At 43.7% G+C, this 16,009-nt stretch overlaps 1 protein-coding gene across 1 annotated transcript in view; it reads right to left on the bottom strand.

Moving 5' to 3' along the window:
* The window catches only part of LOC121868172 (neuronal growth regulator 1-like), a 126,402-nt gene that overhangs the window by 46,820 nt on the left and 63,573 nt on the right, over window positions 1–16,009 (bottom strand). The window contains exon 2 of the mRNA XM_042368481.1: window positions 1,194–1,297. Within this exon, the coding sequence (XP_042224415.1) occupies window positions 1,194–1,297 (104 nt within the window). The remainder of the gene's footprint in view (window positions 1–1,193; window positions 1,298–16,009) is intronic.

The raw sequence follows: 16,009 nt of genomic DNA, 5'->3' as shown, positions 1-16,009 counted from the left end.
AAAGTTTGTAAAAAAAATGTGAAAAGTATATAAAAATGAGTCAAAATTAATAAAACTTCTTAGAATTAATAATTTATTTCTACATTATGAATCACAACCGTGGGAATGTAGTGTGAGGAATTATGTACTGTACCGTGTTTCTTGTATCGTGGGAACATTTCTTGTACCGTGGGAACATTTCTTGTACCGTGGGAATATTTCTTGTACCGTGGGAATATTGCTTGTACCGTGGGAACATTTCTTGTACCGTGGGAACATTTCTTGTACCGTGGGAATATTTCTTGTACCGTGGGAACATTTCTTGTACCGTGGGAATATTTCTTGTACATACCTGTTCTTGTACCGTGTGAATATTTCTTGTGCTTGGACCGTGTACCGTGTGAATATTTCTTGTACCGTGGGAACATTTCTTGTACCGTGTGAATATTTCTTGTACCGTGGGAACATTTCTTGTAATATTTCCTTGTACCGTGGGAACATTTCTTGTTTCTTGTACCGTGGGAATATTTCTTGTACCGTGGGAACATTTCTTGTACCGTGGGAATATTTCTTGTACCGTGTGAATATTTCTTGTACCGTGGGAACATTTCTTGTACCGTGGGAATATTTCTTGTACCGTGTGAATATTTCTTGTACCGTGGGAACATTTCTTGTACCGTGGGAATATTTCTTGTACCGTGGGAACATTTCTTGTACCGTGGGAATATTTCTTGTACCGTGTGAATATTTCTTGTACCGTGGGAACATTTCTTGTACCGTGGGAATATTTCTAGTGCCGTGGGAACTAACTCTTTCTTTAATCTCCAACAATAAATTAAACTTTATTTGAAATTTACGTCTCAGTTATGGACACTTCATGCATTTTATATCAAAGGTTGTGTGTGTGTGTGTGTGTGTGTGTGTGTGTGTATGTGTATTTATTATAATCCCTACAAATATACAAGCAGTGTCTCGTAGTTTATTACAATAATCTGTAAAAGTTTGGTTGATGTACAGTATGTGGGAGTATACATGATAGCATACGCTGTTTTTAGGAAATACATACATACATACATACATACATACATACATACACAGACAGATACATAGTGAGGCGTATAGACAGACAGACAGTACATAATGTTGTGGATGGTATTTAAAGACAGAGAGACTGACAGAGATAGATAGAGAGAGAGACAGACAGAGAGACTTACCTGGTAGTGCATGATGTTGTGAACAGTACATTTGAAGATAGCGTCCCTCCCCACCGCTGCCCTCACCTCCAGCTGATCATGTGACCCGAAGCGCGGTAGGTCGTCTGTGAGGGGAGGGTTAGTGGACAAAATCACATTGGACAAATCATGAAATCCTATTGGACATATCATAAAATCTTATTGTCCAAAAATCCCAAATCCTACTTGACTTAATCGAAAATTCTACTGTAAAAAAAATCCAAAATCCTACGTGATATAATCCTCATATCTTATAGGATAAAATATAAAAATTCTACTGCATAAAATTCCAAAATCCTACTATATGTAAATCCTAAAATCCTACTACATAAAATCCCACTGGGTGAAGTCTCTAAATTTCCCTGTACAAAATCCCAATAAGAAATTATAAAATTAAATCCCACTGAACAAAATCTCTCAAATCTAAAAAAAAAAAAATCAAAGGAAAAATAAAATCACATAAAATCCCACTTCATAAAATTCCTTAAAAAAACAAAAACTCAAAGAAAATCACAAATACAAAATAAAATTCCAACATAAAATCTCCGTACAAAATTTTCCTCTAAACTCCGGCTGAAAAAATTAATAAAAATAAATTGTGAGTCATTAAAGAGTCAACCAGGTCTTTAATATCGTCGAAAACTGTTAATTATCCGAAATAAGCTTGAATCATGGGTAGGAAATCGGGCAGCTTTACCGGGCGGAAAAGCTTAAGATTGGGTCATTTTAGGCTCAAGTCTGCCAATTAACAGACACACAGGTACTACACAGGTAGCTGATGATGTAATAAGTGTTATGACGTCATCGTTTTACCTGGAGTTTATCACCTTGCTCTTTTCTACCGTCTCATTAGCTCTCGTTGTGTGTGTGTGTGTGTGTGTGTGTGTGTGTGTGTGTGTGTGTGTGTGTGTGTGTGTGTGTGTGTGTTTTGGTGGAGGGGCGATGGAGGAGGAGGAGGAGGAGAAAGAGGGGAAGAGGAGAAAGTACCTGATGTCATCTTGTTGTTGTTGTTGTTGTTGTTACCCCAAAATCCCTCTCAGACCCTCCTTTCCTTACCCTCCCACTCTCCCTCCCATCCCCATCTCAACACCCATCCCTCTCTCTCTCTCCCCATCTCCCATTCCCCATTCCCTCCAGCACCCTAAAGAGTCATTTCTAAAGGTGGCAACATAGTGGATGGGAAACTGATTTATTTTCCTTGAGGATTTTACACGAGTCGTCAGGGGTCAAGAGGATGCGTAAATATTGTCTTGTATTTTGTTAAGTCGTTTTTGGGGGGGATTTTAGGATAGGGATTTTATGTCTTTGAGATGTATATATGTAGTTATTTATATTGAGGTTTTTTTTATTTAGTTATATAGGAAGAATAGATAGATAGTGTTACGAGTTGGGGATTTGAATATAGTTATACGTCTACAGATCCCAACAGGTAACAACAATAAAAAAAAAAAAAGACAATCGGACTATAAAAGGGTAGACAAAGGATGCGAGTTTTCGTTGTATATAATAGAGTACCATAAATCCTAACAAAATATTCAGCTTATAAATTACCCTTAACCAAACTTAACCTAAACATTAACAGTATATACATATTAATAAACATAAAACAATCTCGAAGCAAGTGGACGTGATACAAGATACTAGTACTTAAGTGAGGAGCTGAGATGGCTGAGAGTAAGGCTAGAAGACGGTAGGTAGTCACTGCACGTAGGTTTAGAGGATAGATGATCCTGTGGTCACTTCCCAGAGCCAAGTGCTTCTCCTCGAATTGGAGCTGACAAAGAAGACTGAGGAGGTGACGCAACAACCAGGATAGGAGAAGGGACACTCGAAGTGGTAACTAAGACGAGTCATACTCGTGTCTCGTCCCTAGATGGCGTTGCTCGTGGTGCTGAGTGGGTAGATCAGGACAATAGATGGCGTGGTTCGTAGTGCGGGGTGGAGGGGTTCGCACACCCCCTCAAAGACCTCCAGCGCTGGCGCGAAGGAGGTGATCAACTGGTGCGTCTGGAGAGTAGCTGCTGCATTTCCACTGGAGCTCGGGATAAGGGTCTGCAATCAGGTTGTCGACCCCTTTATGTGCCGGACTTGTAGATTATAGGGCTGGGTGAGGAGGCCGCGGAGGATTCGCTGGTTGGAGGTCTTGTTGGTTTGGATCTCTGGGATCGGGAACTACTTTAGCAATTCGACACTTTGGTGTTTACAATTCTGGATCCGTATGGCCTGGGTTTTTACAGCAGTAAGAACAAGTAACCTTGTAGTTTGCATCCAGAATGGTGTGGGACCTTTCGACCTACCACTCACGTTCAAGGTTATCATCAGAGGACCTAACATGTCAGGAATTACGTTCTCTCTACTGCCAGTGATGACTCCACCAACAAAGCGTACGCATCAATAACTCAGCAGCACGCCTAAATCAACCTCTCCACGCTCCTCCATGCTTTAAGATGAAATGGTATCTTGCTCTTCCACTCCTCGGACTACCAAATTAACAAATCCTGAAATGTGGAAGTCTCTTGTAACTATCTAGCCACTTCAAAAACCTAGCTTTCTTGAGCAAACTCAGCAGGTGTGGAAATGGTTTGGTTAGTTTGCAAAACTTCTGCCATTATCCATCTGGCGTGATAGCACATGAAGGTGAGGATATTCTTTTACGTTATCTTAGTCATCAGTCTGGTCCTAGCAGTTATAAACTCTGCAGGCCTTACCATATGGTTGGAACTATTACTGACACCCACTGGTCCTTTGGCCACTCATTCTTCCCGGCTGGCCTATAAAGGTCTAAATGACCCGTCCATATCGGATTCACCAGAAGGCAGGAACAAGGGAAGAAACAGTAGCAGGGGTTAAGCAGCTAGTTTCTCTCTTAATGCCACTTCTTTTGATCCTAAACTCCGATGTTAAAAGGTGACTTCTATCTCTCTTACCTGTAGTTCTTTCAGTCAACCTCCTGCTCCAACTTGGCCCCGTTCCATCATTCCTCATGCTCCCAGCATGCTCCAACCGGCCTGTTTCCAACTTGGCCTGTTCCAGAGCCTTTCTTCAGGCTCCAACAGCCTGCTGCTCCAACTCAGCCTGTTCCAGCTCAGGTTCTTTCATTTTGATTTGGAACTCGAACCTGGCTCATTCTAGTTCAGGCGTCTATTCGTTGTGTTTTGGGGGCTGGCTGGACCGCAAACTTCTGAGTGAGGAGGGTGGTGGATAGTGGTTGAAGTTTCTGGACATGGGCGATTAGTCTGTCAACAACGGATTCTTTAAAACCATGTTGAACCAGCACTTCAATCACATGATTTTTAACATTTCCTCCAGTCAGTTGCTGTGAAAATGGGGATATATTATAATAGTTGGCTATTTCTTTCCATTCTTTCTTTGAGGATATTAACACGTAATTTAGCTTTTGGAAGGATTTTCAATAAAATCCTGGAGATCAAAACTCTAAATTGTGGGTATTTAAAGAAAATAGGATCGGTAACTAATGGTCCAAAAGATAAAGATAAGTGGATAACCTAGAAAATATCCGTAAGTATGGATAACAGAAAGTCCGAAAACTAACCAAGTTATACCTAGGGAAATTACACTTATAAGTTATTTGTTCTTTAGGAAGATCATATAGAATAGAGATGAAGACTGGAGGTAGGGAACGTATTACGGCATTAATATAAAAGATCCGGTTAACAACCTGATATGCTTGAAGAGGTAGGGGCGTATTGGCATAATATAAAGATCCGGATTAAGCCTGATAAAATGGTATGATTGACCTAGATGAGGATAATAGAAGGAGCAATAAATTGAGGCTTTATAATTGCCAGGATTCTGGTAGGGAAACGTGGCGTCCCAAGATATCACTTCACCAAACAAACTGGTGACTGGAGACAGCCTACTCTGGGTGAAGTGCGGCATTAAACAGATCCAGTTCTTCCCTACCTCGATAAGACTTACTACGACTGCCACGTGTAATAACAGGTAAACCTTGACACTTGGAACTAATATCCACTACGTCTGTCACTCTTGCTGTACGATAATGCCAATATGTACATATGAAGGAAACTTTAAACTATAAAGCAATTGTAGACAAGTGACTGGGAGGAATAAATTAACACTGAGTAACAAGGGAGGAAGGAATATAGTGCCAAGGTCGTGTCCTGTCTGGAGTCATGCATTTATTTACGAGTTGGGGATTTAGATTATACGTCTGCAGATCCCAACAGGTAACAACAATAAAAAACAAGGAACAATCGGACCATAAAAAGGGTAGACAAGGATGCGGTTTTGGTATATATAATAAGTACCATAAATCCCTTAACAAAATATTCAGCTTATAAATTACCCTTAACCAACTTAACCTAAGCATTAACAGTATATGTTAATAAACATAAAACAATCTCAAAAAGCAAGTGGACGTGAAGTGACCAAGATACTAGTACTTAAGTGAGGAACTGAGATGGCTGACGAGTAAGGCTGAGTATGAAGACAGTGGTAGTCACTGCACGTAAGGTTTGAAGGAATAGATGATCCTGCTGTGGTCACTTCCCAGGGCCAAGTACTCTCCTCGGAGTGGAGCTGATGAAGACTTTGAGGAGGTGACGCAACGAAAACCAGGGATAAGGAGGAAGGAAACCTCAGGTGGTAGCTAAGACAGGATAATACTCGTGTCTACGTCCTAGATGGCGTTGCTCGTGTGATTGCTGGGTAGGTAAGATCAGGACAATAGATGGCGTGGTTCGTAGTGCGGGGGTGGAGGGTTCGTAACTGTGAATAGTTAGATTGATTGATAGATAGATAGATAGATAGATAGATAGATAGATAGATAGATAGATAGATAGATAGATAGATAGATAGATAATAATGCAGGTTAATGTTAGATATTGATACATTAACTGGTTGTCATTGGAGATAAAACTCAGACGTGGTCAATGATCTGTCGAGGTAAATCACCATTAATGTGGGGTTATTGTCACGTTAACTCCGGGTTATAGCGAAGGTTAATATCACGGTTAACGACTTGGAGGATGCTTAACCTAACATAAACCTAGACTAACCTAACCTAATCTAACCTAAACCTAACCTAACCCTTCCATGGCTTTTTTCTTACCGTGTGGATGAAGAGAGAGTCTGAATATAGGCTTTTACCTGTATGATTTAATCCGCTTAACTGGTGAAGGATATTCAGAGTAGGTTAGAGAGAGAGAGAAGAGAGTATGTGTGTGTGTGTGTGTGTGTACAGACCCTACCAAGAGAGAACAACACACACACACACACACACACACACACACACACACACACACACACATACTCCTCTCTCTCTCTTCTCTCTCTCTCTCTCTCTCTCCTCTCTCTCTCTCTCTCTATTGCTCGCTCTTCCTTTGTCCCTTTTCCCCACCTCCGTCTCACCTCTTCCTCTCACTTTCTCCCTTTCACTAAACTCTTTCTCTCGCTCACATCTTTCTCCTTTCTCTACCCTACATCTCATTCATCTCCTCATTACCTCTCACTCCTCCTCTCATCCTCCTCCTTCTCACCTCCTCTCCTCCTCTCACTACTAACCGGATTACACAACACGAATAAAAGTTGATTTACACCAGACTCTGAATCCTGCACACACACACACACACACACACACACACACACACACACACACACAACAACACACACACACACAAGCTGAAAGTGTTAGTGTAAATAATAAGTGGAAATACGTAATGATATCTAGCGTGTTGGAGAGGGTTGGCCGGGCCGAGAGGATAGCAGGTTGGCCGAGGGGAGAGATAACGCCGAGAGGATAGCAGGTTGGCCGAGGGAGAGATAGCCGGGCCGAGAGGATATCAGGTTGGCCGAGGGAGATAGCCGCCGAGAGGATATCAGGTTGCCGAGGAGAGATAGCTGCCGAGAGGATAGCAGGTTGGCCGAGGGAGAGATAGCCGGCCGAGAGGATAGCACGTTGGCCGAGGGAGAGATAGCCGCCGAGAGGATAGCAGGTTGGCCGAGGGAGAGATAGCTGCCGAGAGGATAGCAGGTTGGCCGAGGGAGAGATAGCCGGGCCGAGAGGATAGCAGGATGGCTGAGGGAGAGATAGCCGGGCCGAGAGGATAGCAGGTTGGCTGAGGAGAGATAGCTGCCGAGAGGATAGCAGGTTGGCCGAGGAGAGAGATAGCTGGCCGAGAGGATAGCACGTTGGCCGAGGGAGAGAGATAGCTGCCGAGAGGATAGCAGGTTGGCTGAGGGAGAGATAGCTGCCGAGAGGATAGCAGGTTGGCCGAGGGAGAGATAGCCGGGCCGAGAGGATATCAGGTTGGCCGGAGGAGAGATAGCCGGGTCGAGAGGATAGCAGGTTGGCCGAGGGAGAGATAGCTGCCGAGAGGATAGCAGGTTGGCCGAGGGAGAGATAGCCGGGCCGAGAGGATAGCACGTTGGCCGAGGGAGATAGCTGCCGAGAGGATAGCAGGTTGGCCGAGGGAGAGATAACCGCCGAGAGGATAGCACGTTGGCCGAGGGAGAGATAGCGGGCCGAGAGGATAGCAGGTTGGCCGAGGGAGAGATAGCCGGGCCGAGAGGATAGCAGGTTGGCCGAGGGAGAGATAACCGGGCCGAGAGGATAGCACGTTGGCCGAGGGAGAGATAGCCGGGCCGAGAGGATAGCAGGTTGGCCAGGCAGTAAATTGGGCCATTCGGAAGGGTTATGGTCACGGTAAATGTGGACGGATTATCAGGTGATTAGCAGAGTGGATTATCGGGTAAGCAAACAGATTATCAGATATTATCGGATTGGGACGTTTTTTATCAGATAACTTCGGTGATTACTACGGATTATTAGATTAGTAACGATTATCAAATGGATTATCGGATTAGTGCACAGATTATCAGAGACAACTGGATTATATTGCGTTTTCTTTGTCTGATTATAACTTAATTATTTGGATTATCGATTCCTTAGGGTAATTATTCCATGGATTATCGAATTATTTAATAGAATATCAAAAATAGATTCGCTCACTAATTATAAGATACATTACCGGATTAAATTTACCGGGTGGATTATCAGAGAAAATGTTGGATTAATTTACGGATTAAATAGGGAGAAATTGACGAAGGTAGCAACTAATTGAAGGATTACCAGAGAGATTATCAGATACAATAATTTCTAATTAATTATTGTGATGGATTATGCAGACGATTATGAGACGGTTTATTGATAGGGTGATAAGAGGGATTATCACCATTATGTTTCGGTTTGTAAAGTTATAATACAATGGATTATTTTATGATTAACTGAAGTGATAATTAGACGCAGTACTTGATGAATTATCGCATGTATTACAACTAGGATTATAAGCGGAGTTAGAAATGAGAGAGAGAGAGAGAGAGAGAGAGAGAGAGAGAGAGAGAGGAGAGGAGAGAGAGAGAGAGAGAGAGAGAGAGAGAGAGAGAGAGAGAGAGAGAGAGAGAGAGAGAGAGAGAGGAGAGGAGAGAGAGAGAGAGAGAGAGAGAGAGAGAGAGAGGCTTAACAACAACATGTTCTCCACTGCTTACTGTTATTGTGTTCTTGAAGCTTCTCAGTGTGTGTGTGTGTGTGTGTGTGTGTGTGTGTGTGTGTGTGTGTGTGTGTGTGTGTGTGTGTGTAAGACAAAAACATCGTCAAGACTCTCTTTACTCTCTTGTGCCCGTGAGACATAAATTCCTCAAGATGACCTCGTTCTTCACTACTCTTACGCTGAGACATAAACATTCTCTCTTTAAATTTGACACGATACCATGAGAAATAAATTAATACCATGAGACATAAACTGATATTTGAGCCATAAATTAATACCATGAGACATAAACTGATATCTGAGCCATAAATTAATACCTGGGCCATAGATTAATACCTGGGCCATAGATTAATACCTGGGCCATAGATTAATACCATGAGCCATAAATCAATAACTGAGCCATAAATTCTCTCATAATGGCTCTCTGCCTTCACTTGTTACTGTAGAATTTATGTCTCTTGCTTCCCTCCGTTATCATCTTTTTCTTTCTATGTGTCTCCGTCCTTTATCTCTCTCTGTGAGACATAAACTCCCCGAGACGCCATTAAGAGGCATAAAGTCGCTGATTATCGTTTCCCGTCCTCGTCTTTATAGTATGAGCCATAAATCTCTTGAAGATGACCACCTTCCTACGTATTGTGAGACATAAACACTCTGAAGGTGTTACTGTGAGACATAAACACTCTGAAGGCGTTATTGTGAGACATAAACACTCTGAAGGTGTTACTGTGAGACATAAACACTCTGAAGGTGTTACTGTGAGACATAAACACTCTGAAGGTGTTACTGTGAGACATAAACACTCTGAAGGTGTTACTGTGAGACATAAACACTCTGAAGGTGTTACTGTGAGACATAAACCTTGAAGGCGTTTTGACATAAACACTCTGAAGGGTCTGTGAGACAAAACACTTGAAGATGTTATGTGAGACATAAACACTCTGAAGGTGTTACTGTGAGACATACACTCTGAAGATGTTACTGTGAACATAAACACTCTGAAGGTGTTACTGTGAGACATAAACACTCTGAAAGATGTTACTGTGAGACATAAACACTCTGAAGGTGTTACTGTGAGACATAAACACTCTGAAGGTGTTACTGTGAGACATAAACACTCTGAAGGTGTTACTGTGAGACATAAACACTCTGAAGGTGTTACTGTGGAATAAACACTCTGAAGGTGTTACTGTGAGACATAAACAACAACTCACCCAAAACAACGGCGAGGTATAAACGTGAGACATAAACCACTTTAATATGACATTCTTTCCTCATTTTTATTACAGTGAGAGATACAATCCTTCACATTATGACTGAGACATAAACCACTATCTCTGTAACTGCTGCGGTGTTTATCTTACAGTACAATATTGCTGTGTGATGTGTACCTATTACTCCAGGTTAGGTTAGTGTGACTGTGAGACATAAACTCTTCCATCTTAGTGTGACTGTGAGACATAAACTCTTCCATCTTAGTGTTACTGTGAGACATAAACTCTTCCATCTTAGTGTGACTGTGAGACATAAACTCCTCCATCTTAGTGTGACTGTGAGACATAAACTCCTCCATCTTAGTGTGACTGTGAGACATAAACTCTTCCATCTTAGTGTGACTCTGAGACATAAACTCCCTCCAGTTACAGCCATGAGACATAAAAATGCCTCAGTGTAGTAATAATAACACACTTTATGGCGACGAAGAAATTCATTTAACGTTGTTGTACTCGTTTGTGTAGTCGGTGTGAGCCATTAACGAAGGGTTTTTGTATCAGGGGAGAGAGAGAGAGAGAGAGACAGACAGACAGAGAGAGGCTCGCAGGTAGCTTGTCTCGTTAACTGTTCTCCGTGTCCCTGTAAAGCATAATTGGGTGGTTAAGTGCTTTTCGCACCAATTACACAGTCTGGCATTTTACCCATCCCTCTCACTTCATCACAGCAGCCTCCCCTCCTCTCCTCCTCCTCCTCCTCCTCCTCCTCCTCCCTCCCCTCCTCCTCCTCCTCCTCTTCCTCATCCTCTTCTTTTCTCTCCTCTCCCTCCTCTTCTTCCCTCTTCCTCCTCTCCTTCTTCTCCTCCTTCTCCTCCTCCTCCTCCCCTCTCCTCCTCCTCTTCCTCATCCTCCTCCTCCTCCTCCTCCTCCCTCTTCCTTTTCCTCCTCCTCCTCATCATCCTCACCCTTACTCTTCTTCTTCCTCCTCCTCTTCTGCTTCTTCCCCTCCTCCTCTTCTTCTTCACTCCTCCTCCTCCTCCTCCTCCTCTCCCTCCCTCCTCCTCCTCCTCCTCTCCCTCCTCCTCCTCCTCCCTCCTCCTCCCCCTCTTACACTCAGTCCGGCTTCGTGAAGGAGTTTGGCCTCGGTCTAGGTAATTCAGGTGTTCTATTTCTAATTGGTAAAAGATTCAGGTAAGTAAAGAAGGAGGGAGGGGGGAAGGAGGTGAAGGAGGGAAGAATGATGGAAAATGCGGATGGGAGAAGGGATGGGAAGCTGGAGGAAAGGAAGGATGGAGAGAAGGAAGGAGATAGGGGAATAGGAAGCGACTGAGGGATGAAGGGGGGGAGGGGGGGAATGAAGGTCAGTGCTCTTAATGCTAACATTCTATTCCTGGCGCTCCAAGGTCTCCAGGTAGATGGTGGTAATTAACTCTAAATAAATCTACAGGTAAATTTGGCCCACTCAAGTCTCCATGGGTCAAACTACTTTATTATTTACATATGTACTTCTACTAATGTTGGTTTAAAAGTTTATATTTAAGGTTTACGATTGATTATATAATTCTATTCCTAATTAATTCGTGGTGCTAATGTTTATATTCAGGATCTTGAGAGTAAAAACAGCGCCTGTATGAGCAGTTAACAGCGTCTGGCGTACCTTTCTATCCTCATAATATTTTTATTGGATCAACGCCAGACGTAGGATTCGCTCGCCCACTGCTCGTTATGGCAGAGCAGCTGAGGTGTGTTGGCCAGGTTAACTGTGTATCACTAACGCCACCTGTACTGTGTTGTTCTGTTACACACACACACACACACACACACACACACACACACACACACACACACACACACACACACACACACACACACCACACACACACACCACACACACACACACACACACACCACACACACACCACACACACACACACACACATCACACCACACACACACACACACACACACACACACACACACACACACACACACACACACACACACACACACACACACACACCACACACACACACACACACACACACACCACACACACCACACACACACACACACACACACACACACACACACACACACACACACACACACACACACACACACACACACACACACACACACACACACACACACACACACACACACACACACACACACACACACACACACACACACACACACACACACACACACACACACACACACACACACACACACACACACACACACACACACACACACACACACACACACACACACACACACACACACACACACACACACACACACACACACACACACACACACACACCACACACACCCACACACACACACACACACACACACACACCACACACACACACACACACACACACACACACACACACACACACACACACACACACACACACACACACCACACACACACACACACATTGACCCCAACACAACAAAACTCTTCCTTCAGAAACAAGACCAAATAGTTAAAGCACAAATACTATAATCCTGGCCCTGGCGGAGTGACTATTATACTAACTCTGTGATCTGGTGTAGGAATCATTTTTAAACCAGAAGTAACCTAACCTAACCTAATCGGCGGTACGTAGAGCGGCTGTCTGCAGCGCGTGAGGTCTGTCTGCAGTGTGAGGCGGCTGTCAGCAGCGCTAGGCGGCTGTCAGCAGCGCCAGGCGCTGTCAGCAGCGCAAGGCGGCTGATTGGGATAGGTGGCGGCTGACTGGGATAGGTGGCGGCTGACTGGGATAGGTATGAGGTTGGCTGGGATAGGTGGCGGCTGACTGGGATAGGTATGAGGTTGGCTGGGATAGGTGGCGACTGACTGGGGTAGTGGTGGCGGCTATGGGATGGGTTTGAGGTTGGCTGGGATAGGTGGCGGCTGACTGGGATAGGTATGAGGTTGGCTGGGATAGGTGGCGACTGACTGGGGTGGTGGCGGCTAACTGGGATAGGTTTGAGGTTGGCTGGGATAGGTGGCGGCTGACTGGGATAGGTTTGAGGTTGGCTGGGATAGGTGGCGACTGACTGGGGTAGGTGGCGGCTAACTGGGATAGGTTTGAGGTTGGCTGGGATAGGTGGCGGCTGACTGTGATAGGTATGAGGTTGGCTGGGATAGGTGGCGACTGACTGGGGTAGGTGGCGTAACTGGGATAGGTTTGAGGTTGGCTGGATAGGTGGCGGCTGACTGGGATAGGTGAGGTTGGCTGGGATGGGTGGCTGACTGGGGTAGGTGGCGGCTAACAAGGGGTTGGCTGGGATAGGTGGCGGCTGACTGGGATAGGTATGAGGTTGGCTGGGATGGGTGGCGACAACTGGGGTGGGTGGCGGCTAACTGGGATAGGTTTGAGGTTGGCTGATAGGTGGGTAGGTGGCGGCTAACTGGGATAGGTTTGAGGTTGGGATAGGTGGCGGCTGACTGGGGTATGAGGTTGGCTGGGATAGGTGGCGACTGACTGGGGTAGGTGGCGGCTAACTGGGATAGGTATGAGGTTGGCTGGGATAGGTGGCGGCTGACTGGGATAGGTATGAGGTTGGCTGGGATAGGTGGCGACTGACTGGGGTAGGTGGCGGCTAACTGGGATAGGTGTGAGGTTGACTGGGATAGGTGGCGGCTGACTGGGATAGGTATGAGGTTGACTGGGATACATGGCGACTGACTGGTAAATATTTCACGGCCAGACCTCTGAGGCGTCAGTCTCCTGCCACCAACTCCAGGCCCTGGAGGTAAAATTTTGAGGTAAAACAAGAGGGAAGTGTGTGTGTGTGTGTGTGTGTGTGTGTGTGTGTGTGTGTGTGTGTGTGTGTGTGTGTGTGTGTGTGTGTGTGTGTGTGTGTGTGTGTGTGTGTGTGTGTGTGTGTGTGTGTGTGTGTGTGTGTGTGTGTGTGTGTGTGTGTGTGTGTGTGTGTGTGTGTGTGTGTGTGTGTGTGTGTGTGTGTGTGTGTGTGTGTGTGTGTGTGTGTGTGTGTGTGTGTGTGTGTGTGTGTGTGTGTATCTTTTATTGTGTGGACATACCTACATTAGTGCCAGCCTACTGATACACCCGAACAAAAACCTACAATAATTCCCTCACACAGAACATAACATTATCGACCAGTCAGTAAAGAAAGTGTTACCTGATCCAGAGATAAATATTGTCATTACTGGGAGAGCTTCAGCACCGTGGGATCTGAGTGTCATTAATTATTATCCATTACAAGGTTCTGATTTCGCCTCTCATTAAATATCACTCATCTGGCCACTCAGATGATTCACACTCACACAACACTTTATTATTTTTTAGGGCCAAAAATTACGGAAAATATGCCCCCTACTTTTATGGGGGTGAAAGTCTAAATGAATGTAAAAAAATTATATATTTTGTTTCCTTTCAAAAGGTTAAAATTATGTAGAAAGTTCAAATAATTTTATTATGCTTAAAAGTACGCAAGAAAAGGACTAACTTTTTTTATTTTAGTTTGAAAGTATGCAAAAATAATCCACTACAGTATTTTTTTTTTGTACGTTTAAGATTATGTCCAAACTTTCACCATCTTTTCTTGGAGGGGAAAGTTTAAAAGTACGTTAGAAAATATTGGGTTGACAAGCTGTAAATATGAGGCAGAGAACGTCCACCAAATTCCCTATAAGACTGAAGAGTTTGTGACGAGCTTCCATCCAACACTTTCTTTTGCCTGTCAAGTTCCGGAGTTGGTCTGGTGGTGGTGGGAGTCACTGAACCCTGAACCCGGGACCCGAACCCATATGCAGGACTTTAACCTAACCTAACCTAACCTAACCTAACCTAAGCATTAACCAAAGTCATCCTCATCAAATCAGCAGTTTAGGCCATCAAAATTCCGGTTCGGTTCCGGGTTCGTGTGTGTGTGGGGGGGGAGGACGGGGAGACAGGGGGTGGGGGGGAGACGGGGGGTGGGGGTCCAATTTCCTCCCTAAGTTAGGTAAGTCAATTTGCTCATCATTTTGGGGGAGATATTATGTGCCAACTATGTGAGGGAACACCATCTCCACCACATCTCCACCACATCTCCAGCTTCCTTCTCCATCACACTACCATCTTCCTTCTCCATCACATATTCATCTCCCTTCTCCATCAAACCTTCATCTTCCTTCTCCACCACACCTCCATCTTTCTTCTCCACCGCACTTCTACCACACCTTCATCTTCCCTCACCATCAAACCTCCATCTCCCTTCTCCATCACATCTCCAACACTCCACCATCACATCTCCAACACTCCACCATCTCCCTTCTCCTCTCTCTCTAATCTTATCCTCAACTTCTTTTGTTTTTTCTCGAAATTTATTACATTTTCACTTTACGGAAATTTCATGAATTTATACAATATAACATACAATTAATATTTCATCTTCTTTTAACATTATTTTAACGATATTTGTACGAACTTAACGATATTTGAAGTAACTTGACGATATAATTATTTGTACTAAATTAACGAAAGGATAAATTACACTTAACGATCGAAGTAACTACATAATTATAGTGATTAAAGTCTCAGATGATATAAAGAAAATGTAACATAATGTGAATTACAAAAGTGAATTAACTAAAAGAGATCTAAAGGTGAGATAATCTAAAAGAGATAAAGATAGAGATAGATATAGATAGAGTTAAAGATAGAGATAGGTTGAGATAGAGATAAAGATAGAGATAGAGATAAAGATAGAGATAGGTAGAGATAGAGATAAAGATAGAGATAAAGATAGAGATAAAGATAGAGATAGGTAGAGATAGAGATAAAGATAGAGATAGAGATAGAGATAAAGATAGAGATAGATAGAGTTAAAGATAGAGATAGGTAGAGATAAAGATAGAGATAGAGATAAAGATAGAGATAGAGATAAAGATAGAGATAGAGATAAAGACAGAGATGGAGATAGAGGCAGAGATAAAGATAGAGATAGAGATAGAGATAATTCGTCCCTGGGTGTGTCATGGAGACAGCCGATGGGGGAAAGAGTCCTTGGGGATCCTACAAGGACTTCAATTAGGAGGTTCATATCTGGT

This window comes from Homarus americanus, unplaced genomic scaffold (assembly GCF_018991925.1).
Source record: "Homarus americanus isolate GMGI-L3 unplaced genomic scaffold, GMGI_Hamer_2.0 scaffold22904, whole genome shotgun sequence".
Classification (NCBI taxonomy): domain Eukaryota; kingdom Metazoa; phylum Arthropoda; class Malacostraca; order Decapoda; family Nephropidae; genus Homarus; species Homarus americanus.
Note: the sequence above shows the minus strand (reverse complement) of the source record. Positions and strands in the feature narration are given on the sequence as shown.